Genomic DNA, 25832 nt, shown 5'->3' on the forward strand with positions numbered 1-25832 from the left:
AGGTAAAGGGACCCCTGACCATTAGGTCCTGTGGTGACCGACTCTGGGGTTACGGCGCTCTTCTTGCTTTATTGGCTGAGGGAGCCGGCGTACAGCTTCTAGGTCATGTGGCCAGAATGACTAAGCCGCTTCTGGCGAACCAGAGCAGCACATGGAAATGCCGTTTACCTTCCCGCCACAGCGATACCTATTTATCTACTTGCACTGGTATGCTTTTGAACTGCTAGGTTGGCAGGAGCAGGGACCGAGCAACGGGAGCTCACCCGTTGTGGGGATTTGAACTGCCGACCTTCTGATTGGCAAGTCCTAGGCTCCGTGGTTTAACCCACAGCGCCACCCGCGTCCCTCCACTTTTCCTTAGGACATCCCTATTTTCATCGGCGAAATGTTGGAGGGTATGGTAGGGATGCCTCTATTTTCATCGGAAAAATGTTGGAGGGTATGGCATTCTGCAACCCCCGAGACAAAGAGATAAGTAACTGTACAACCTTTAGAAATCATCTGAAGGCAACCCTGTATAGGGAACATTTTTTTAAAAAAAGATTACTCTTTCATTATATTTTATATATGTTGGAAGCTGCCAAGAGTGGTTGAAGCAATCCAGTCAGATAGGCAGGGTATGAATTATAACTATTATTATTATTATTCATGTCCCTGTTTTCATCAGAGAAAGGTTGGAGGGGAGGCAGTAACTTTGGCCTGGATCTCTGAGTGACTAACACATCATGGTATTCTCTAGCTTAGTCTTTGCATATGCTGTGTATCTCCTTCAGGGCCAGCCCTGCCATTAGACAGAATGAGTTGGCTAGGAAGTGGCAGCAAGGTGTTAACAGCACAGAGCTGAATGTGCCAGGAGGCCTGTCCTGTGCTCCCTAAACCAGTGATGGCCAAATTTGGCCCTCCTGGTGTTTTGGGACTACAATTTCCATTATCCCTGTCCATGGGTCCTGTTAGCTAGGGATGATGGGAGTCGTAGTCCCAAAACAGCTGGAGGGCCAAGTTTGGCCATCACTGCCCTAAACTATCCTGCTGCTCTCAGTTGCAGTGGAGAGTGCTTTCTCCTCACAAGGACTGAAGTAAGATTCAATACTTCAAGTCTGGTTGGCATTTGCGCATGGAGTGGAAAGCGGGGGCGGGGTGGGGTGGGGAGAGAAACCATCTTATCCTTTGCCTCAGGCGGTGAGATGTCTTGAACCATTCCAAATCTCCCTTTGCCATTGCACAAGAAGACAACGGCAGCAAACGTACACTTCGTTGTTTAGTCGTTTAGTCGTGTCCGACTCTTCGTGACCCCATGGACCAGAGCACGCCAGGCACTCCTGTCTTCCACTGCCTCCCGCAGTTTAGTCAAACTCATACTGGTAGCTTCGAGAACACTGTCCAACCATCTTATCCTCTGTCATCCCCTTCTCCTTGTGCCCTCCATCTTTCCCAACATCAGAGCCTTTTCCAGGGAGTCTTCTCTTCTCATGAGGTGGCCAAAGTATTGGAGCCTCAGCTTCAGGATCTGTCCTTCCAGTGAGCACTCAGGGCTGATTTCCTTCAGAATGGATGCGTTTGATCTTCTTGCAGTCCATGGGACTCTCAAGAGTCTCCTCCAGCACCAGAATTCAAAAGCATCCATTCTTCAGCTATCAGCCTTCTTTATGGTCCAGCTCTCACTTCCATACATCACTATTGGGAAAACCATAGCTTTTACTATACGGACCTTTGTTGGCAAGGTGATGTGTCTGCTTTTTAAGATGCTGTCTAGGTTTGTCGTTGCTTTTTTCCCAAGAAGCAGGCGTCTTTTAATTTCGTGGCTGCTGTCACCATCTGCAGTGATCATGGAGCCCAAGAAAGTAAAATCTCTCACAAACGTACACTAGGCGCTCGCTTTTCTAACTCTGAACAGTTGTAACAGCTGGTAAAAAGCAAGACGACATAAGCTACCTGTTTACATTGGTCAATCTTCTGACTGCAGGGAGAGATGTTCGCCTGGATCTGGAAAATAACCAGCTGATAATGCTGTCGAATGGAAAGAAACGTGGACAGAATGAGTGCAGGGATGGATACTGTGCGACTGACGGCCAAGCTCAGCTCCTAAAGGAGTCAGCCATGAAAACGGTGAGCGATATATGTTCGTGTGGCGTAGGTTTTTGTGGACTGGACCCCATTTTGTCGGATGCACTTTTACAGTGGAAGCTGGTTCTGCAGCAGCTGCTATTGCACATTCCTACCCATCTTCTCATGCTGTCTGCAGAGGAACAGCTCTCATAAGAATACTGGCTGATATCAAGATAAATTTCGATTACATCCTAACAGGGCAATGCAAAGCTTTGTGCTGGGTGGGGTGGGCAGGGTGGGGTCCTAGGCTCTGTGGTTTAACCCACAGCACCACCCACATCCCTACCACAAAAACCACCCTCGACCTGCTTCCCTTAAACAGCTTTGCGCTGTTCATGCGGTGGCTGGAAGGCTTTAGAGCAGATTCTAAGGCGTACTCCCAATATTAATTCTATGCTCTCTTCTTTTTATTTCTAGGGCTTTGACATTAGCAGAAATGCCTCGGTAAGTAATCACTTTGGGAAAGCAATTCATACCAAATGGTAGCTGCTGCTACCATCCCGTGTTTCCCTAATTTCTCCTCCCTCTGCTGAAATGAAGATTGTGCCTGGCTCAGAGCAGGAGCGTTCCTTTGTCATATATATATATATATATATATATATATATATATATATATATGGATGCAGGTGCCGCTGTGGGTTAAACCACAGAGCCTAGGACTTGCCGATCAGAAGGTTGGCAGTTCGAATCCCTGCCACGGGGTGAGCTCCCGTTGCTCTGTCCCTGCTCCTGCCAATCTAGCAGTTCGAAAGCACAAAGTGTAAGTAGATAAATAGGTACCACTCCGGCGGGAAGGTAAACGGCGTTTCTGTGGGCTGCTCTGGTTCGCCAGAAGCAGCTTAGTCATTCTGGCTACATGATCCGGAAGCTGTACACCGGCTCCCTCGGCCAATAAAGCGAGATGAGCGCCGCAACCCCAGAGTTGGTCACGACTGGACCTAATGATCAGGGATCCCTTTACCTTACACACACACACACACACACACACACACACACAATACTTTAGAGAGCCACATGCAATTATGCACTGATATTAATTATGCACTAATAGCATACTGAATATCCTGTTAAGTAGAGTAGGAGGGCAAATTTCTTGTGGATCACACAAAAACCACTGCATATTCCTGCTGTGTGGTGGTGCTGCTGGCATGGGGATTATGCCATCTGGCAAGTGGCTCTGGCTTCTGAAGGCAGAATGGAACTCATGTATGACACCACTCCATTTCTCAGATAGGGAATAATAATAATAATAATAATAACAACAACAACAACAACAACAACAATAACAATAATAATATAACAACAACAACAACAATAATTTTTTATTTATACCCTGCCCTTCCCAGTTTAAAAACCGGGCTCAGGGCGGCTAACAGCAAATATAAAACATTGATTAAAAATGTGACTTAAAAACAGCATAAAATACAACATAGATAAATACAACATAAAATAGGTAAAAGGTAAAGGGACCCCTGACCATTAGGTCCAGTCGCGGACGACTCTGGGGTTGCAGCGCTCATCTCGCTTTACTGGCCAACGGAGCCGGAGTACAGCTTCCAGGTCATGTGGCCAGCATGACAAAGCCGCTTCTGGCGAACCAGAGCAGCGCACGGAAACGCCGTTTACCTTCCTGCCGAAGTGGTACCTATTTATCTACTTGCACCTTGACATGCTTTCGAACTGCTAGGTTGGCAGGAGCAGGGACAGAGCAATGGGAGCTCACCCCGTCGCCAGGATTTGAACCGCCGACCTTCTGATCGGCAAGTCCTAGGCTCTGTGGTTTAATCCACAGCACCACCCGTGTCCCTACAACATAAAATACAACAGCATAAATACAACATATCATGAAATATTTTATAATCCGTGTATATAGGCACCTTCTTAAAACTCTTGAACAGGTTAAAAATCAAAAGCACCCAATCAGTATGGTCCTCAGTGCTAGCCTAGTTTCACTGGAGGCTCCTCCAGAGACATGCGAATGGACAATGCAAGTCCCCTCTTGTTCACTAGTGCCTCTTAAATAACTCAGTTTCTCCAGACAGCCTGCTTATCCAGGACTGATCCTGATTTGCTTGCACTGTTAGAGTATGCCTGGCCTTTATTGAATTTTTGTTCCGATACGCTTCTGACAATAAGCGTTCATCCAAATTTGCTTTCAGAGTGTTGACAGGACTTCCTATCCATCATACATTCATTCAATACCTTTCGATGCACTCCCTCATCATTTCCAAACCACAAAGGTAAAGGTAAAGGGACCCCTTGCCATTAGGTCCAGTCATGGCTGACTCTGGGGTTGCGGCGCTCATCTCGCTTTACTGGCCGAGGGAGCCGGCGTACAGCTTCCGGGTCATGTGGCCAGCATGACTAAGCTGCTTCTGGAGAACCAGAGCAGTGCACGGAAACACCATTTACCTTCCCACCAGAGAGGTACCTATTTATCTACTTGCAGTTTGACATGCTTTCGAACTGCTAGGTTGGCAGGAGCAAGGACCGAGCAACGGGAGCTCACCCCGTCGCCAGGATTTGAACCGCCGACCTTCTGATCAGCAAGTTTAATCCACAGCACCACCCATGTCCCTACAACATAAAATACAACAGCATAAATACAACATATCATGAAATATACCACAAAACCCACAAAAGCCTGCTTTAAAAAAAGAAGGTGTGACTGCTGTGCTAGGGTGACATTGTGCTTAAATCGCACAAATCTAAAGTTCCACTATGTGAGCCGATTCCACCTGTTAAATGCTGACAGCCCAGAGGCACCTGCAGCTATTGCATGCTTTTTTCCTGGGCTGTTTCTCACGACGCCAGCATATTATCACGGATCATCCTTTTACAGTATACCGGAAGCTGCTGCCGTTGCAAATTATATCCTACGTCTCAAAATAACTGACCGTAAAGAGGCTACTCTGAACCTTTTTTGAGAAAAAGAGGTTTCACCTTTCAAGCATGCGCCTTGTGTTTACCAGTTACGTGGGGACCATGTGCAAGCTTAGGAACTGTTTCCATGTTCACTCGCCTTGTGCTAAAATGGCTTTGCATATTCCGCAGAGTGACAATCTGACCTGGGGAAGAATGAGAGACCTCCTGAGAAAGAGTAGGGGAAGGAACCAGAGCAGGCTGGGCTTGTCATCAGCTGCCTTGAAAAGGTCATGCCCTCAGCTCTATAGGTAAGCTTCCTAGGGTTGTGGCTATACTTGTTGTGGTTAACGGGTCACTGTTTCCATGTTTGCGAACTTTCATCCACACTCTCACGAATACTCACAGTTTAAGGCCTCCGATATCTATCTTGGTGTTTCCTGTGCTTGAGAAAGTGTGGTTGCCACTAGGATCATAGAATCATAGAGTTGGAAGAGACCACAAGGGCCATCGAGTCCAACCCCCTGCCAAGCAGGAAACCCCATCAGAGCACTCCTGACATATGGTTGTCAAGCCTCTGCTTAAAGACCTCCAAAGAAGGAGACTCCACCACACTCCTTGGCAGCAAATTCCACTGTCGAACAGCACTAATTCCTTCCTAATGTTTAGGTGGAATCTTCTTTCTTGTAGTTTGGATCCATTGCTCCGTGTCCGCTTCTCTGGAGCAGCAGAAAACAACCTTTCTCCCTCCTCTATGTGACATCCTTTTATATATTTGAACATGGCTATCATATCACCCCTTAACCTCCTCTTCTCCAGGCTAAACATGCCCAGCTCCCTTAGCCGTTCCTCATAAGGCATTGTTTCCAGGCCTTTGACCATTTTGGTTGTCCTCCTCTGGACACGTTCAAGTTTGTCAGTGTCCTTCTTGAACTGTGGTGCCCAGAACTGGACACAGTACTCCAGGTGAGGTCTGACCAGAGCAGAATACAGTGGCACTATTACTTCCCTTGATCTAGATGCTATACTCCTATTGATGCAGCCCAGAATTGCATTGGCTTTTTTAGCTGCCGCGTCACACTGTTGGCTCATGTCAAGTTTGTGGTCAACCAAGACTCCTAGATCCTTTTCACATGTACTGCTCTCAAACCAGGTGTCACCCATCTTGTATTTGTGCCTCTCATTTTTTTTGCCCAAGTGCAATACTTTACATTTCTCCCTGTTAAAATTCATCTTAAGGGTAAGGGAGGCTGTTGAATGCTGTGAAAAAGATAAAAAATAGAGATGCAGAACAGTTTCACATCCGCAGTAAACTCCAGTGTGGCTGAGATCTAGGATCTGAACATTCATTTGAAGATGCAAGGGAGATGGGGGGCAGCAAAGATTCTGGGAGGCCCTGTTCTGGACTGCATGCTATTTACTGCACATTGTAGAACTACTGTGGTTTAGTAACTGGACTCCTAAACTTGGACCGATTCAAGAGAGTTGGCTTCAAAGTCCTGTCTGCATATGATGGAGCGAGCTTGTTCTCTTCTGCTCTAGAGGGTAGGACTCGAACCAATAGCTTCAAATTACAAGAAAGGAGATTCCAACTAAACGTCAGGAAGAACTTTCTGACAGTAAGAGCTGTTCAACAGTGGAATTGTCTCCATTGGGAGGTTGTGGATTCTCCTTTGGACGTTTTTAAGCAGAGGCTGGATGGCCACCTGTCATGGATTAGTTGAGATTTCTGCGTTGCAGGGGGTTGGATAATCAGCCCTTGGGGACCCTTCCAGCTCCACAACTCTATGGTTCTATGAAATTAGAGATGATGATGATGATGATGATAATCTTTATTGTCATTGTACAACCTGTGTACAATGAAATTAAACGAGCCTCCCCCCCCCACTCAATCTCTTATCGAACAACACACCACCTCGCAAGTCAATTTTGCTATTTTATTTTCCGTTCAACAGCCGAACAGCCCACGGATAGAAGCTATTTTTTAGCCTGTTGGTATGGCTGATTATAAGGGACTCATGTGGCGCTGTGGGTTAAACCACAGAGCCTAGGACTTGCTGATCAGAAGGTCGGCGGTTTGAATCCCCGCAACGGGGTGAGCTCCTGTTGCTCGGTCCCTGCTCCTGCCAACCTAGCAGTTCAAAAGCACGTCAAAGTGCAAGTAGATATATAGGTACCACTTTGGCAGGAAGGTAAATGGCGTTTCCGTGCGCTGCTCTGGTTCGCCAGAAGCGGCTTAGTCATGCTGGCCACATGACCCAGAAGCTGTACGCCGGCTCCCTCGGCCAATAAAGCGAGATGAGCGCCGCAACCCCAGAGTCGGTCACGACTGGACCTAATGGTCAGGGGTCCCTTTACCTTTATGGCTGATTATACTTCTAGATTTCCTGCCCGAGCGTAGAAGATTAAAGAGGTGATGGCCGGGGTGTGAGCCATCCCTGAGAATTTTTCTCGCTCTCCTAAGGCAACGATCCCTTGCAATGTCATCTAGCGGACTCGAGGGACAGCCCATGATATCATGTGCTGTATTCCCCACCCTCTGTAGAGACTTTCTGTCCGTGGCTGTCAGGGCAGCCTACCACACTGTGATACAATATCAAAGTACACTTTCTATTGTGGACTGGTAAAAGGCGTTCCTCAGTTGTTGTTTAACATTATTCTTTCGCAAGACCCGGAGGAAATGGAGTCTCTGTTGGGCCTTTCTGACCACCTGAGTTATGTTGGCTTTTCAAGTGAGGTCCTCACTAAAGTAAACTCCCAGGAATTTAAAGAGGAGACTCTCTCCACACAGTCCCCCCTGAAATACAATGGGGCAGAGCCTGGACAAACTGTTGTAGTTCTGCACTGGGCAGCTCACCAATAAATGATGAGGGTTATTAAGCTTTCTTCCTGAAGATGAAGGTCAGGTTTGGAGCCCTCCTTGCCATTCTCATCAGGCTGGCTGAGATGAGGAAGAGGCCACTGAACTCTTCTCTGGTGGAATTGCATTTGGCTGCTTCAGTGCAGGGTTTCAAATGGGCCTTAAATGTTACCTTTTCCAGGCCGACTTCCTTAATGTGTTATTGACTACGTGACTGTGAGCTACTTCTTCCCTCCCTCCAATACTGAAATCCTGTGGTTTTGCCTAAGTTTACAATGCATAAGTGTTTTCATAGAATTACAGAACCGGATGGACCTCGAGGCTCATCTGGTCCAATCGCTGCAATGCAATAACATGCAGCTGTGGCGCTGTGGGTTAAACCAGAGAGCCTAGGACTTGCTGATCAGAAGGTCAGTGGTTTGAATCCATGCGACAGGGTGAGCTCCCTTGCTCGGTCCCTGCTCCTGCCCACCTAGCAGTTCGAAAGCACGTCAGAGTGCAAGTAGATAAATAGGTACCACTCTGGCGGGAAGGTAAATGGCGTTTCCGTGCGCTGCTGTGGTTCGCCAGAAGCAGCTTAGTCATGCTGGCCACATGACCCGGAAGCTGTATGCCGGCTCCCTCGGCCAATAAAGCGAGATGAGCGCCGCAACCCCAGAGTCGGCCATGACTGGACCTAATGGTCAGGGGTCCCTTTACCTTTATCCCATATGAGGATTGAACCTGCCACCTTGCCATTATCAGCACCACACTCTAACCAGCTGAGCTATCATGCACTGATTTCTTCTAATAAATTACATTGATTTGCTGTTATCTATCTTGACAGGCTTTCTGCTGTTGTTTGAGGTGTCTATTAAGCTATGTATCTCCTCCATTTTGCAAAGGCACAGCCCTGAATGGTGTCCTAGGAATACTTTAAATCAATATGTAAAATATGAACCATAACAATGGCAATGGCAATGATGAGGTTGACAATACTTTTGCCTGTAGCATACATCTGAGTTTATGCTGGTCCATATAAGCCGGGAGCTGCAACCACCCAAATTTTCCAAGTTCTTGTTTGTTTTTCGCTTTCTTGGGGGGTTTTGGCCATGGACAGAGGAAACGGATTATCTTGTTTGCGTACGCAGATGTGTTATGCAACGCTGCAAACCCCCCATGTCTCTTTAGCTGGGGATTCTGCCAGAGCCCAGGGTCTTTCCTGAAATGACTGTCGGTGTCTTTTGATTTCCAGTGGGATGAGCAGCTGTCTAATCATTCCGCCTGGGATTCTCCTGTCGTGTGCACTTGAATATCAAATGCACCTGGTATTTACACTCCGGACTCCAGTTGCAGCTGTGTAGTCCTTTATTAGCCCCACCCCCACCCCCAGAGCAGCTTCACAGCTAGAACAGAAAACTGGGTTGGGACAGAGAGGCATCCTGCTATTGTTTGAGCAGCTGAAACAAATACAGAGGCGGAAGAGATCAAAATGGGTGCTGTGAGCAAAAACAGCTGGGGATCAAACGAGCAGATGTGGACATTTATTGAAATATGGACTGGAAGCCCAGCTTACCTTCCTTTGGAGAAAGGGCAGCTCCTAATTTCATTTATGAACAGCAGTTTCACCTTCTGCGCCCCAAACTGCTCTCATTTGTGTACCACATGCAACAGAAAATATTGTTGATCTTCAGCAAAATAAGAGCAGAGTGCCTAAACATCTGCTGCTATACATTATCCCTTCACCTCAGTGGAAGAACCGTATTATATGTTCAGCAGAACTGAGTGGCAAAAATCCTTAGCTCTCCCATGCTGAGATTTGCAATTTTGACAACGTTCGTTTGCTTTCATAATAATTTATTATTTATACCCGCCCCCATCTGGCTGAGTTTCCCCAGCCACTCTGGGCGGCTCCCAATCAAATATTAAAAACACAATACAGCATTAAACATTAAAAACTTCCCTAAACAGGGCTGCCTTCAAATGTCTTTTAAAAGTAGGATAGTTGTTTATTTCCTTGACATCTGATGGGAGGGCGTTCCACAGGGTAGGCGCCACTACCAAGAAGGCCCTCTGCCTGGTTCCCTGTAACCTCGCTTCTCGCAGTGAGGGAACCACCAGAAGGCCCTTGGCGCTGGATCTCATCACGTTGTATAAGCTTCATGTTGCTTGCTGCCTTAAGAGCTTAGTTACAAAAGTCCAACTAAAATAATATTAGACTGCAGGGTTGGAGTTGTACGTTGAAATAGCCTGCCTTAACTCCCTCGTAGCCCCGATAAAAAACCCCTAGAAATCCCATGATCCACTGTAGAAAATATTTATTCTTTTTTATATACCTCTCGACATACTCAGGAACATAGTTTCCAAAGAGATGTCAAGAAACCCTTTGCCTTCTTCAAGTGTTTCACTTGTAAAATGGGCGGCGGCGGGGGGGGGGGGAGACTGGCAAGGAGAGTTGGCCAGCAACAAAGGATGAATGTAATGTTTGTGTTTATTTGTTTCTCCCATGCTGGTTTGCTTGTTACCTTAATTCCGGCTAGGGATTCATTATGCGAAAGGCTGGGCTGGATGAATCCCTAGCCGGAATTAAGATTGCCGGAAGAAATATCAACAACCTCAGATTTGCAGATGACACAACATTGATGGCAGAAAGTGAGGAGGAATTAAAGAACCTTTTAATGAGGGTGAAAAAGGAGAGCACAAATTATGGTTTGAAATAACATCAAAAAAACGAAGATCATGGCCACTAGTCCCATCAGCTCCTGGCAAATAGAAGGGGAAGAAATGAGGGCAGTGAGAGATTTTACTTTCTTGGGTTCCATGATCACTGCAGCCGTGAAATTAAAAGACGCCTGCTTCTTGGGAAAAAAGCAATGACAAACCTAGACAGCATCTTAAAAAGCAGAGACATCATCTTGCCAATGAAGGTCCGTATAGTTAAAGCTATGGTTTAAGACCCTGATGTTGGGAAAGATGGAGAGCACAAGGAGAAGGAGACGACAGGGGACGAGATGGTTGGACGGTGTTCTCGAAGCTACCAGCATGAGTTTGACCAAACTGCTGGAGGCAGTGGAAGACAGAAGTGCCTGGCGTGCTCTGGTCCATGGGGTCACAAAGAGTCGTACACGACTAAATGACTAAACAACAACAACAACAGTGCAGCGAGGTTGGGCAGTAGGTTGTTTTTACCCCCGATAACTATTTTTTGAAAGCTTACACAAATGTTTTGAAGAGCAGCTGTTTTGGAGTATGGGTGGAAAATATCTGGTGCCAGGTGTGTCTGTTTTATCATTCAACAACATGCGGAAAATTACAGCCGTTATTCCCAGTGCTTTGTATTGATGGTAACTTTTACCTGTCTGTTCAGGCCAGATTCTGCGTGTTTGGATTTGAGGAAAACAGAGAGGAACTCGATGATTGCCTTGGGACAAAGTTCAAGGAATGAAAGCCTTTGGCCTTTCTGACTGGACAGAGGTAAGAGAGCCGGAAGTGGCTGAGCAAAATTCCCCCCACCATGACACAGTGATGATATATAACCAACCCTTCGTGGCCATTTTCAACGTCCAAAATGAAGGAAGGGAGCTAGCGCTAGCAGACCCTGATGTTGAAGTTCAAGTGCAAGACCTGATCTTTCAAGGAGAAGTTAGGGAAACCAATCTAAATGATTGGGTGAAAGAGAGAGAGAGCAGTGAGGAAAAAGGAAGGAAGCAATTGCTTCTCAAAGGGTTATTAACTCTGCCGCAGGCCCCCAACTTTAAAGACAAGTTATTTTGTAGTTATTTGTCAGATAATAAGTACCATGGTTGGTTATGCAGGCATAACATTGTCTTCTGCAATTTGGTAAAAATGCTGGAGGGAGAACACTTGATTCTACCGACCAATTACACTTACTTTTGCTTTCTGCGTCTTTGTTTCAGAAAGAAAAGCGTTTGAGCTCCGAAGGTTGCGATGCTGAGACTTGTCAGAAATTGCTTGGTTTATAACCCTTCCAGAATGACTGGGTAAACGGATTCTTTCTGAGAAGCAAGTTGGTTCCTGTGTAATTTAAACTTACGTATCCAGAATAATTGGCCGCAGTAACTGTATTAGGTTACTTTCTGGGGAATTCCAGAGGGGTAGCCTGCATTAGACTGTTGTACCAAAATCAAACAAGGAAAACAAATGTACTACGCGCTGTGGAATAGAGCCAATTTCATCCTGCATATGTACTCTTAATACCTGGACTCGGTATATCATTTGTTCTAAGCAATGCAGCCAATGGCTGCCAGTTCTCTGGCGTTAACTTCTTCAGACTCGTTCGGTTTTTAGGAGCAAGGAAAGTGGGTTCCATCTTAGTTCTACCTTTGCATTGGCCAGATCACGCAGCAACAGCATAAGAGTAGTTTAAAAGTAATGATGGGAAGAGGAATTTTGCAAGGAAGGAGCCGGTTTATTCCTTTAAGCAAAACTGTGCTCGGTTTTTTGGGCTGTGATTAAGAGAGAGGGAAAGTGGCAAGAGAATGTCGTGAAACGGTGGGCATTGTTACAGGAGAAAATGTGGCTTTGCCCGATATCGCCGCTAAAAGACAAACCAACCTAAATGAGAAGTAAGGGTTATGCAGGAGAGCGGAGAAGTGTTATGGGAAGGTTCCCCCCCCCCCCTTTAAAGGCTAAAACCTGCATGGGTATTTGACAACAGGGTGAAATGAAAAGCAGTATCTAGGTGGTGCCCACTGAGAGTTGATGAAACCATGTTACATGCAAGAGCTCAACAGCGCAGAGGCTTACAGCAAGCAGGGAATCCCATTTCACCAGTGGCCAGGATGGGACGGGGGGTTTCAGCAGTGGTAGCACAACCTGGAACGATTAAGATTGCATGTTGCATTGGGCGTCACCATTTGACTTGTAAAAATGTCCTCAGATGGTAAAACAGTCCTTAGCTTTTCTATGCACATTTTTTTAAAATAAAACAATCCAGCCTCCTCTTCTTTTTATATTGTATGGAAGATGATACATTTTCATAAATATATTTAAAGAATGATATATAGTATGTTTAATTTTGAGGATCAAATTAGATGCGACTTGAGGAGTGAAAAGGTGCCTAGCCTATATTCCACACCCTGTAATACAAGGTGCTTCACCAAAAAATCAGGAAAAGATTTCCTGTACAGATTTATGTTGACTGCATGCACAGAAAAGCCTGTAGAGAAATTGCTAAGCTAGACTATATAATGTGCAATTGGCCAAACTATATATTGGGGGTAGCTAACCCTTCTTGACCCAAGTTCTGCATTCGAGGTTCGCCATTCCTCGGAAGTCCCAAGACGTGTTTTCACATATGCAGACTTCACATTCACGCTAAGATTCCAACATCTTTTACTCTGCTTTAAAGGAGCCACAGCAGTTTGGAATGGTGCTCAGAGGAGAAAGATTACTGTTTTCCAATTGCACCATTTCTTCTAACTGAATCTTCACTCCCTGGAAAAAGTTGAGATTAACCTCTAAGGGATAAAAAGGCAGGTATTTGAATTAGGGAAATGGCTGTTAAGATATTGTCCAGGAAGCTGAAAATCGGTGCACAAATAAAACATGACACCCCGATTGCGAGGAACGTCTGAATCACGGGCACTTTGTCAACAATCTCTGTGATCCACGAACGTTACCTCGTAGTAACAGGCTACCACAGAGCAAGGCAAATTGAATTATTTCTACAAGTGGTCCTAGCTAGTGACAAACATTACCACCCATAGCATCAAGATAGGTTGTCGATACAAATAACTCACAAAGCTGAAATTCTGTGGGGCTCCTATATCAGAAAGCCACCCAGACAGCCCTGGGTGGGTATAAGAAAATATCTATATGAATTGGGGGACAATTGGAAGTATACTTCAAAGGAAAGCTCAGACTCGATCACATCACTATTCAGTATTGCTAAGGGGATAAGCTGAAATTCACCAGTGTACATTTGAGTCACCACCATTTAAAAATTAGGATTTTTTTTTTTTAAAAAATAACATTTCTGGGAGTGTTCCTCCATTTAACATTTTTGTGGAACAATCACTGTAATACTGGAAATATCAAGTTTTGGCTTTTTATATAAAGAGTTGTTTAAAAATTAAAGATCCTTGTGCATTATTTCACTTACTATGGGAAATTATTGTATCACCAGAATTTTCACATTCTATCGAATTGTTACGTTGTTGTTGAGCAAAATTAATACAAAAAATGGAGAAGTCGGATGTTACCCTGAGGCAGACTGGAATGAAGTAGGGAGAACCTTTCATTTGCATTCAGTTCCTGGTACCTTGTGAGTGGGTGGGTGAATCCTGTCTGAAACAATGGAAAGCTGGTGCCACGGAACGTCAGCATTGCAGAGCCAGGTGGATCAAACATTAGGAAAACAGGAAATTGCTTTATGCTAACTGGGTCGGACAAAAGTCTGTATAGTTAAAGCTATGATTTTCCCAGTAGTGATGTATGGAAGTGAGAGCTGGACCATAAAGAAGGCAGATCGCCAAAGAATTTGTGCTTTTGAATTATGGAGTTGGAGGAGACTCTTGAGAGTCCTGTGGACTGCAAGAAGATCAAACCTCTCCATTCTTAAGGAAATCAGCCCCGAGTGCTCACTGGAAGGACAGATTGTGAAGCTGAGGCTCCAATCCTTTGACCACCTCATGAGAAGAGAAGACTCCCTGGAAAAGACCCTGATGTTGGGAAAGATGGAGGGCACAAGGAGAAGGGGACGAAGAGGAGGAGATGGTTGGACAGTGTTCTTGAAGCTACCAGCATGAGTTTGACCAAAGTGCGGGGAAGCAGTGGAAGACAGGAGTGCCTGGCGTGCTCTGATCCATGGGGTCACGAAGAGTCGGACACAACTAAACAACAACTGGGTCGGAAACTAGTCGAGGCAGCAAATCCTCCCCCCAAACTGTTCTTAAGAGCCGTCCACTCCCAAAGTGTTGAGATTGTTAATGCAGGAGCTTAGCAGGAGGGTCTCAAAATTTTTTAGCTGCATGTTGCAGATAGAAATCTTTAACCACTGGAAACTTGTAGACCAGCTGAAAAACCCTCACAGCCCTCATTAAGGTAATGAGGCTACTTGTGAGTAATTATGCATGGCTGCCTCTTCATAGTAAGAGGCCCTCTCAAACTAGATACAGTGGTGCCTCGCAAGACGAAATTAATCCGTTCCGCGAGTCTCTTCGTCTAGCGGTTTTTTCGTCTTGCGAAGCAAGCGCATTGACGGCTTAGCGGCTTAGCGCTATTAGCGGCTTTTAGCGGCTTATTGGATCAGCTGATAAGCGGCTTAGAAAAAGGGGGGGGGAGGAAAAAAACCACGCAGGAACTCGCAAGACATTTTCGTCTTGCGAAGCAAGCCCATAGGGAAATTCGTTTTGCGAAGCGCCTCCAAAACGGAAAACCCTTTCGTCTAGCGGGTTTTCCGTCTTGCGAGGCGTTCGTCTTGCGGGGCACCACTGTAAGTCATCAACCATGTCTCTCCCCCAAAATATTTGTTGCACAGGCTCTGCATATTCTCAGGAGAAACAAGTGCCGTAATTAAGACTCATTCAAGGAACTGTAGGAGGCAGTGCTGCTGATAGCATTTGCAGAACATATAGGGCAGGGGTGGCCAACTCTCTTACTTTCAAAATTAAAAACTGGCAGTGATCTACCCCTGTTTTTGGGGGGGATCAGCTCAAAGTTGTTGAGCTATTTTTAGGGGGGAGAGAAGCCCCACTTTTTTAGGGGTTTGAAAAAAACTTTTTTGGGGGGAGGTCAGTGGTTTTTTTTTTGGGGGGGGGAAGAGGTCAAGTCACTCACAAAAAGATGGCTGTGGATCACAACAGCAGCACAAAGAAAGCTCTGTCTTCTTTTCCAGAGATCATACAACAATAGAGGGTAGGCCGAGGGGGCATGGCAGGAGTCAGTTTTAGCGACGCTAAGGAAAGGGATCCAGAGATCGACCGCGATCTACCAAAACCTAGCGGGGATCTACCAGTAGATCGTGATTGACCTGTTGGACATCCCTGATATAGGGGAAGACCCGGAGATAGACTTCTAGAATCCAGCCTTTGTAGAAGAACTGGCAATTGAGATTCCAGGGAAGGTATTTGCCAGTGCTTTTCTTTATAATTAGCATCCATTGATGCCACAGTGCCACATCTGCCAATAAACATAGCTGTGGCAACCACAGAGGAAGGTACGGGACACGATTAGAAAAAAAACTACACCAATTTTCCAAAGCAAGCATGGGACTGTGAACGAGGAGAGGGGCTCATATTACTAGATTGTATCCAGACCTGAGAAATCACGCTAGGATACTAGTCTTGAAGTATGATGACAAAATCTAGAGTTCTTCTAAACTCAGAATTATGTTGAGCGTACCAATGTAGATTTCAAACACAAAATTCTAGACATATATAGCCTTGGCACAACAATAGCATAGTGTTAATTTAATTAATTCATGTCATCGCTCTCTCCTCTCCTGATCACAAGACCCCTACTGACCCATTGCCCCATCTTCCCATCCAGTTCTTCGTAACATATTCTCCACTTCTGTATCAAGCTGGTACCCACATGTGGAAGCTACAGATCCCAACCTACTCCTGTCCCAGTTGTCCATGTTGAAAAACTGTTGAGATACAGCCAGTTCTCTCCATGCAAACTGTATCTAACCAGGCTCCAAAGAAACAGCAGTCTGGAGGAGCCGCATGCGTAGTTCTGAGCGTCAGCTCTCATGCCACACTGGATGAAGTGGAAGATAATTCTGTCCCCCCAAGAAAGAGTAGGAAAAGGGCCGCTTTAATTCCCAGGTGTTTATTTCTCAAAAAAGCACGGCGAGAGAAGATGCTTTGCTGCAAGGCCACAACACATCACCTGCCCACACGGCATACTGGAAACTTCCATGTTCACAAACGAAGCAATTTTCAGAGCACAGAAGGGACTTGCTCAGTAGGGAAGGAGGTACAGAACTGCTCAGTTAAGCTACTGCAGGGCCCTGGCTGAAGCCATTAACAGTAGCTTCAACTGATATGTTTTCTGTAAAACGAGTGACAAAAATAGTAAAAAGCAACAGATTCTACAAAGAGGGAAAGATGTCTCAGCCTCAAACAAAGGAGGGGGGGCACCACTGTTCCTTAGAGTGCCCACATGGCTCTCTCCAATGGTAGTTTTGTAGTATAAGTTTTGTAAAGTTCCGTTTTCTTCGGAGGAGAAAGTCATGTGTTCTCGAAGAAAAGTCCTGTCACTCAATGCACTTCTTTCACCGTTTCTCCAGCTTTTTGTACTTTGCTTCTGCGGAAGACAAACACACAGCCATTAGGGAAAGCAAACTCCCTTTCAGTTATGAACCCAGGACCTATGTCACAGCCTCATGTAGTGCCACTTTTACATAGAGACTGAACACCCAGAAGCTGTTTTCAGTAGCTAGAACACTGCCTGGGTTCCACTCATCTCTTACAATTTCAAAAAGTTATCCACAGATGGGAGTATTCTGGCTATTGTGATAACATGATTCAGGTTACATTTTACCACTTTGTAGTGTCAGCCATGCCCTGTATTACAGTGGTACCTCAGGTTAAGTATTTAATTCGTTCCGGAGGTCCGTACTTAACCTGAAACTGTTCTTAACCTGAAGCACGACTTTAGCTAATGGGGCCTCCTGCTGCTGCCACGCCGCCGGAGCACGATTTCTGTTCTCATCCTGAAGCAAAGTTCTTAACCTGAAGCACTATTTCTGGGTTAGCGGAGTCTGTAACCTGAAGCGTATGTAACCTGAAGCATATGTTACCTGAGGTACCACTGTATTTAAGAAACCTGAGTGGGATGCCCTGGAAATCTATTAGTGCACAACAGCAACCTCCACAGATATAGCACGTTCCAAAAGGGTAAAAAAAACTTGTCAAGGTTCATGGAGGGGATGCAACCCCCCTCCTTGTGGAAAAGGGGTATAATATGCACTATTTCTGTATGCTTTCTAGCAATGTCACAAGTACTTACCAAGTTTCTTTGAATATGCATCTAGCTTGTATGCGGCCTGTTCCAATGCTGCCACCTGCTCTTCAATCAGATTGATTTGCTCCAGATAAGGCTGAAGTCCGGCATCTTGGAGGAAGGGAGAGGTGAGGGCGGGGAGAAAACAATAAGGATTAGTCACTGATTCACTGAAGGTGTACCACTTGTGTCACCTCTTCAGTCACTAGATTTGCGGCCAGAAGTTGGTATATTTTCAAAACTGTCAAATTGCAAAATAAAAATAAGAATGGAACAATTACGCAGCTGAGCCCAGGTAGCTGAGTATTGTCTACTGTTATGGGAAAAGGCTCTCCAGGCCTCCCCAGTGTGGTCACCCAAAATCCTTTTCAATGCCGTATTTACTTGAGTGTAATGCGCCATCAAATCTAATGTGCCCCTCAATTTTCAAAACCTTGAAACAAAAAAGTATTTGCTGGCGCTGAATGCAATGCTCATTGGCAAAAAGTGCATTCATTACAACAATTTGGACCCTTTATAACAAGATTACAAAGCTGAAAATGAACTGCAGCTAAAATCTTACGTTCATTTTTCATATGGCCTCATCCTCATCAGAAGACTGAAAAAAAATTAAGCCACCTTCCCCTGCCCGCCCTCCTAATATTCTTCTGTGGGCCTATTCTCCAGTCTTCAGAGAGTGGCTGGAAGTGGGAAGGCAGAGAAAGGTCCCCCTTTCCTTCCACTCTGCAGAAAATTCTCCCTGTACCCCCTTTCCTTCATATTACATATACAGTGGTACCTCTGGTTACGTACTTAATTCGTTCCAGAGGTCCGTTCTTAACCTGAAACTGTTCTTAACCAGAAGCACCACTTTAGCTAACGGGGCCTCCCGCTGCTGCCACCGTGCAATTTCTGTTCTCATCCTGAAGCAAAGTTCTTAACCTGAGGTACTATTTCTGGGTTAGGGGAGTCTGTAACCTGAAACGTATGTAACCCGAGGTACCACTGTAATTTTACAGCACAAAAACTAACACAAAATACAGGTCTACACAACCTGTCCCTCAATGATCCCACTACAAAATTTGCTTAGATTTTAAGCGCCACTGTAAGAGTTTGAAGTAGGTAACACTTTAAAATGCCAGTTACAGATAGGTAGCCGTGTTGGTCTGCCATGGTCAAAACAAAATAAAAAAATTCCTTCCAGTAGCACCTTAAAGACCAACTGAGTTAGTTCTAGGTATGAGCTTTCGTGTGCATGCACACTTCTTCAGATACACTGAAACAGAAGTCACCGGACCTTTCTATATAGTGAGAAGGTGGGGAGGGGTATTACTCAGAAGGGTGGTGGGAATGGGTGATTGGCAGATAGCTGCGATGAGCCTGTTGACGACTCTTAACGACTGCAATAGGTCTAACAGGAAAAAGCAAGGGGTGAGAAGGTGAAAAATGGCTTTGTCATGTATAATGAGATAAGAATCCAATGTCTTTGTTCAAACCAGGTCTCTCCATAGTTTTAAGTTTGGTGATAAGTTGCAATTCGGCAGCTTCTCTTTCCAGTCTATTTCTGAAATTCCTTTGTAATAGAACAGCTACTTTGAGATCTTGTATAGAATGTCTGTATATTCTATACAAGATCTCAAAGTAGCTGTTCTATTACAAAGGAATTTCAGAAATAGACTGGAAAGAGAAGCTGCTGAATTGCAACTTATCACCAAACTTAAAACTATGGAGAGACCTGGTTTGAACAAAGACATTGGATTCTTATCTCATTATACATGACAAAGCCATTTTTCACCTTCTCACCCCTTGCTTTTTCCTGTTAGACCTATTGCAGTCGTTAAGAGTCGTCAACAGGCTCATCGCAGCTATCTGCCAATCACCCATTCCCACCACCCTTCTGAGTAATACCCCTCCCCACCTTCTCACTATATAGAAAGGTCCGGTGACTTCTGTTTCAGTGTATCTGAAGAAGTGTGCATGCACACGAAAGCTCATACCTAGAACTAACTCAGTTGGTCTTTAAGGTGCTACTGGAAGGAATTTTTTTATTTTGTTTTGACTTTAAAATGCCCTACTTAAACCACCATAAACTAACCAAAGTCTGCCAGGCTTTGGGAAGGATCTGGCTGGCTTAGGGAGGGATGATGCTCTGACGGGTTCAAGAGAGCTTCTGCCAGCTTCCCAAAGCCAGGCAAACAGACTTTGGGAAGGAGGCAACAGGGTCTGCCACCTCCTTCCCAAAGCCAAGGTAGCCCCCCACATTGCCCTTGCAAGCCACTGCCGTGTAGTATATTTCAAAATAAAAGCATAACATACATTAAAAGTACATCACACAAGGCAACAAAAATCTAACCAAAACATGTTGGGTTTAAAAGAAAAAAAGAATTATTTTTTTTGAAAGCACAAGTTCAAGGAAGGAAGTTTAATCCCCAAATACCTCCCCTTCTCAACAGACCCTTTCTGATATTGCTCCAGCTTCCTAGACTCACCAACCATCCTAATAACACTGGGATGTTATTGCCAAGTACAGTCCCCTCCCTCATAACTCTTACATGCCACTAACACCTAAGCCCACTCTTAACTTTTGCTTCTGCCGAAAGACTTTTAAATAAAACTCTTACCTGCTTCCCACCCCAGTATGACTCCAACATCCACCGTGCCCACCCATTCAGGACAATACTTAGCAACTTCACTGCACGTTTTGCATTCAGAGAGGACCGCCTGTGCAAACATTTCACTAATTAATTGCTGCAAGTTTCCCCTCTGCAAAAGTTCTCTGGTGGCGCACAATTTTATCTGAATTATTTATTATATTTCTATACCACGCCCTGTGATTGGACATAGATCCAACCTATAATCCAAACATGTTACAAGACACAAATCAAAGTATCTCTCTACTTACATTTCTGATTCAAATCTTTCAGGTTTCGACTTATGTTTATTGCAATATCTTTCATTTCCAGGTACTTCAAACTAGTCAGTTTGTTCATGTTTTCCAGGAGTTTGTAATCTTCACTAGTGGCTTTAAAATGAAGGAGAGAAAGAGAAACGAGCGGGGGGGGGGGGGAGAGAGAGAGACAGCTTTAAAAATGTAAATTATTTACAAGACACCATTTTAACCTCAGTTAAAATTCAATGGAGTAGCACAGTAAGCTCACACCTCTCTCAAGCTGACCACTCCTCTGACTATTTTAAACATGGAATTTAAACCTCTGATCAAATTTGTTGTCTGTTGCTTGGAACAGTAGGACCAAACCAGTGGATTCAAATTACGAGAAAGGGGGTTTAGATTAAACACCAAGAAGAGCTTCTTGGTGGCACCAGCTGTTAACAGACTGCCTCAAAAGAAGGTGAATACTCCTTTGTCTGCTGGTTATCTAACCTCTGCCTCTATCCTCTATCAGGGAACTGTCCAGCGCAAGGGTAGCATCAGCAGGGAGCTGGATTCCTACTCTACGACCATGCTCAATCCAATTTCAGCTTAATAAACCACAACGATAACAAGCTTTATTTTTATTTTATTTTTTTAAATAATTTTTATTCAATTTTTAAAACACATAATTAAAACACAAACACATCACAAAATACAAACAAACACAAACAAATCAAACACAAATAAATTCACAATCTTATTTTCTTGTAACTTCTTTCAGTCGACTTCCCCATACCTCCCTTTCGCTGCATCCTTATTTTAGAAAGAATTTTTTTTAGCAACTCTTTAGTCAATTTATCCATTTAGTTCCCTTCATAAAATTCCCATAAATTTGTTGGTTACAGCTGTAATTCTCTGCTTCTTACCCCTTGACATCTTAACACTCCTCAATTTTACAACAGTTTTTAAGATATATTTTAAATTTCTTCCAGTCTTCTTCCACTGCCTCTTTCCCCTGGTCACGAATTCTGCCGGTCATCTCTGCCAGTGCCATGAAGTCAATCACCTTTGTCTGCCATTCTTCCAGAGTAGGTAGTTCTTGCATCTTCCAATACTTTGCCAGAAGAATTCTTGCTGCAGTAGTAGCATACATAAAGAAAATCCTATCCTTCTTTGGCACCAATTGGCCAACCATGCCCAGGAGAAAAGCCTCTGGTTTCTTAGTAAATGTCCATTTAAGGACTTTCTTAATTTCATTATAAATCATTTCCCAGAATGCTTTCACCCTCGGGCAGGTCCACCATAGGTGATAGAAGGTACCTTCATTCTCATTACATTTCCAACATTTATTATTGGGCAAATGATAAATTTTTGCAAGCTTGACTGGGGTCATGTACCACCTGTAGATCATTTTCATTATATTTTCTTTTAAGGCATTACATGCCGTGAACTTAACACCAGTGGTCCATAACTGTTCCCAGTCAGCAAACATAATGTCATGACCGATATCCTGTGCCCATTTAATCATAGCTGATTTCACCGTTTCCTCCTGTGTATTCCATTTAAGCAGCAAATTATACATTCTTGACAGATTCTTAGTATTGGGTTCTAACAGTTCCATTTCTAACTTTGACCTCTCCTTCTGAAATCCTATTTTCCTGTCCTCGTTAAATGTCTCATTTATCTGGTAGTAATGCAACCAATCTCAAACTTTGGACTTTAGTTTTTCATAACTCTGAAGCTTAACCCTTTCACCTTCATATTCTAAGATTTCACAATATTTTGGCCATTTAGAATCCATATTAAGTTTTTTCACCCCCTTGGCTTCCATTGGTGACAACCACCTGGGAGTTTTAGTTTCCAGTAGATCTTTGTATCTGCTCCAAACATTATATAATGCTTTTCTAACAATATGGTTTTTAAAACCTTTGTACACCATTGCCTTGTTATACCATAAGTATGCATGCCAACCAAAACAATTATCATATCCTTCCAAATCTAAGATGTCTGTGTTCTCAAGAAGTAGCCAGTCTTTCAGCCAGCAGAAAGCTGCTGCTTCGTAGTATAATCTTAAGTCCGGCAGGGCAAATCCCCCTCTATCTTTTGCATCAGTTAAAATCTTAAACTTAATTCTGGGCTTTTTGCTACAACGATAACAAGCTTTATACTCCCTTTGCTTCTGCTTCATCCCTCCCTTTGTGCAATTGAGAGAACAAGTCAGGAAGCCACAGTTAATTACAGCTTCCGCTTATAGTGAATGGATTCCAAACAAGACAAAATCGAGAAACCAATTGGTTTTATTTTCTGGCTTTCTTGTTTGGAAGCCATTAAGTAAAGGTTCTCGGCTGAAATGTAACCAGATGCCTGGTAAACCGTGAGTGTCTACCTTGTTTCACCATGCAAGCAAAGATATGAGCAAAAGAACTCTATATGGATGCCTGACATCCATGCATATTTCAGCATATTTATGATTTAGGAACAATAGTAAAGGCCTCTTTATTTACTGCAATCCCACAGACATGCATTCATGACTCATGGGGAGCCAGAAGAAAATTAAAAGTGTGTTACATCCAGCACTGTGCAAGTAGTACTGTATTCTGCTCATGCAATGGGACTTCACCTTTTACTCCTCTCTCTGCACATCCCCAATCTGCTCAAGGAAAGGACTCTCAACCTCTGGAACGTATTTTGAGGGTATGAGGGGCCTTAGGGGAGAGGAGGGGAAAGTTGCATTGTGCAAGCAGAAGTCTGTTGCACAAGCAGAACAGCAACTTCCTCTGGGAGTTTCCTAGCAAAGCCATGCTACATGGATCAACTCTACTCCTTTGTGTGATATAGTGACATTCCTGGAAAACGTGGGAATCTTAAGAGCTGAGCTGGTATATGTGGCTTGGTTTTGAGAATTTTCTTAAGAAATGCTGATTCTACTTGGGGGAGGTAGAAGACGCAAGACTCTGGAGCAGGGCTCAGCAAACTTTTTCAGCAGGGGGCTGGTCCACTGTCCCTCAGACCTTGTTGGGGACCGGACTATATTTGGGGGGGGGGATGAAGGAATTCCTATGCCCCACAAATAACCCAGAGATGCATTTTAAATAAAAGCACACATTCTGCTCATGTAAAAACACCAGGCAGGCCCCACAAATAACCCAGAGATGCATTTTAAATAAAAGGACACATTCTATTCATGTAAAAACATGCTGATTCTCAGACCATCTGCGGGCCAGATTTAGAAGGTGATTGGGCCGCATCCGGCCCCCGGGCCTTAGTTTGCCTACCCATGCTCTGTACATTCTCACTTGGAAGCAAGCCCCACAGAACTCAGCAGGCTATGCCTCTCTGGCATGGGAACTCCCCAATGATATCACAATGTGTTATATTTAATATAAACTCACCTGTCAGTTCACCTGTTAGGTAAATGGCCATTTTGTTGAACATATCCTTGCAAAGTTCATTGATATCTGCTTCAGCTGGTTCTGTTGCTTCTTCTGCTGTTTCAACAGCAGGATCCTCTGTTCAGATTTTTTAATAAAAGAAAACAGGGAAACAAGAGGTTAGCTGCTTACCAGCTGTATCCGCTGATGCAAAATCCTTGACATGTAGCACAATACCAACAACATCAAGCAGACTTGTTTAGTTTGCAGCCTCCATCTGGGCAACAGCGTGAAAGCTGCACAGAATATATCACTGGGGGAAGGCGACATCACGCCCTCAACCCAGTCCTGGCTGATGTGACAATACACTGCAAAGGCCTACTCCTCACAGGGTGGTTGTTTGGGGGGGGGGTAAATGAAGTGTCGAGAGAACAAACACCACTTTGTGTCCTGTGAAGGGGGGAAAAGGTGGGATATAAATGCATTTTTAAAAAACATATTGCATGATCCAGGCAAGGCTGGAAGATATTTCCTCTCTCTCTCTCTGTGTGTGTGTGTGTGTTGTGATGTTGGAAGGGACCCTAGGGATCATCTAGTCCAACTCCTTGCAACGCAGGAATTTGCGGGGATTATTATTATTATTAATTGAATTTATATACCGCCCTATGCCAGGGGGTCTCAAGGCAATTGACAGAATAAAATCAAGATTTTGTTGTATATAAAAGCACAAAATTCATAATATAAATTAAAACAACTCAATAGCCCCCTAAGGATCATCTAGTCCAACTCCTTGCAATGCAGGAATTTGTGGGCATTATTATTATTATTAATTGAATTTATATACCGCCCTATACCAGGGGGTCTCAAGGCAGTTGACAGAATAAAATCAAGATTTTGTTGTATATAAAACCACAAAATTCATAATAAAAATAAAAACAACCCAAAATAGTCCCCCCCCCAAAAAAACCCCCACACATTTCAAAAGGGTATAGGACTGAACCCGCGACCTGGGCGTCATCAGCACCTCTGCTGCCAGCCCGTGCAGGCAGTACTGAGGTAAGTGGGCCCAATGGGTCCGTCTCGGTGGCGGTTGGGAAAGCCCCTCCCCCTTGGAACCACGTGACCAGTGGCCCCACCCACTCCATCTTACGCTTGGGGCCTTGTCGCCTGGCCTCCGAGGCCTCCTCAGGCGGGACGGCGGCGGCGGCGGCGGCGGCAGCCATTCCAAACCGACCTCCCCCCTCCCCACTTCCGCCGCTTGGGAAAAAGACACCACAGGTTACTTCCGGTTTCCGCCAGACGCCCTCTCCTTATGCACCGCTTCCGGCTCTCGCTGCGCATGCGTCAGGAACAGGCGCGCCGGGCGGTTCGGGAAAAGTGTGTGCGCGTGCGTGCGTCATGTGGTCTCTTCCCTGTCCACGGATTGGGTGAGGTTTCGTCCGCAGACGGCATAATGGTTATTTGAGTAGAGGGAGCTCCTTTTATGTTCGGAGCGGGCTTCCGGGTACGCTTGGTGCCATTTCCCTCCCCAGCACCTGAAGCGGGTTGAAGTTCTCAAATGAGGGGCGTAGTCTCAGCTTTTGAGTTTTAACAGGGGAAACGGGGTTTCCTGCCGGCCCTCGAGGGAGAGACTCTTAACCTAAGGGTCGTGGGTTCGAGTCCTACCTTAGGCAAAAAAAAAATTGGGGTTGGACTAGATGACCCTTGGAACCAGTGCCAGATTTACGTATAAGCTAAACACACTATAGCTTAGGGCCCCACTCTTTTGGGGCCCCCCAAAAATGTAAAGGGAAAAAACCTGGATGTACATTTCCAAAATATAACATAAACA

At 44.7% G+C, this 25832-nt stretch overlaps 2 protein-coding genes across 5 annotated transcripts in view; one reads left to right on the forward strand and one right to left on the reverse strand.

Moving 5' to 3' along the window:
• Positions 1-13906, forward strand: part of LOC309343087 (uncharacterized protein) — a 32356-nt gene extending 18450 nt beyond the window's left edge. Inside the window, exons 5-9 of one of the 3 annotated variants that reach the window (XM_081864332.1) lie at positions 1964-2106; positions 2524-2550; positions 5161-5279; positions 11175-11281; positions 11725-13906. In XM_081864332.1, the coding sequence (XP_081720458.1) occupies positions 1964-2106; positions 2524-2550; positions 5161-5279; positions 11175-11271 (386 nt within the window). In that variant the 3' untranslated portion in view covers positions 11272-11281; positions 11725-13906. Of the gene's footprint in view, positions 1-1963; positions 2107-2523; positions 2551-5160; positions 5280-11174; positions 11282-11724 lie in introns of those variants that run through there. The other 2 variants (XM_081864334.1, XM_081864333.1) reach the window with 2 other exon arrangements.
• A 2681-nt stretch (positions 13907-16587) lies between these two features.
• BLOC1S2 (biogenesis of lysosomal organelles complex 1 subunit 2) lies at positions 16588-25284 on the reverse strand. Of its 2 annotated transcripts, none has more exons than XM_081864449.1 (5): positions 25152-25284; positions 24023-24139; positions 20661-20780; positions 17786-17890; positions 16588-17080 (listed from the first exon to the last, which is right to left on the reverse strand). In XM_081864449.1, exons 1-5 carry the CDS (start codon positions 25222-25224, stop codon positions 17049-17051), a joined length of 447 nt encoding a protein of 148 aa, XP_081720575.1. In that variant the 5' UTR covers positions 25225-25284; the 3' UTR covers positions 16588-17048. The 2 variants fall into 2 exon arrangements, with proteins under 2 accessions (XP_081720575.1, XP_081720576.1); XM_081864450.1 differs by lacking the exon at positions 25152-25284 and adding an exon at positions 25026-25077.
• Between the last annotated feature and the right edge of the window lie 548 nt (positions 25285-25832).

Source organism: Podarcis erhardii (assembly GCF_964252035.2).
Source record: "Podarcis erhardii genome assembly, chromosome: 5".
Lineage (NCBI taxonomy): Eukaryota > Metazoa > Chordata > Lepidosauria > Squamata > Lacertidae > Podarcis > Podarcis erhardii.

Coding starts and splice junctions, on each gene's coding strand:
- BLOC1S2 (XM_081864449.1), bottom strand. CDS start 25,224: ATGGCTGCCGCCGCCGCCGCCGCCGCCGTCCCGCCTGAGGAGGCCTCG. Junction 24,140..25,151: donor CAGGCGACAAGGCCCCAAGC/GTAAGATGGAGT, acceptor AAATCTGAACAG/AGGATCCTGCTGTTGAAACA. Junction 17,891..20,660: donor GAAAGATTTGAATCAGAAAT/GTAAGTAGAGAG, acceptor CCTTCCTCCAAG/ATGCCGGACTTCAGCCTTAT.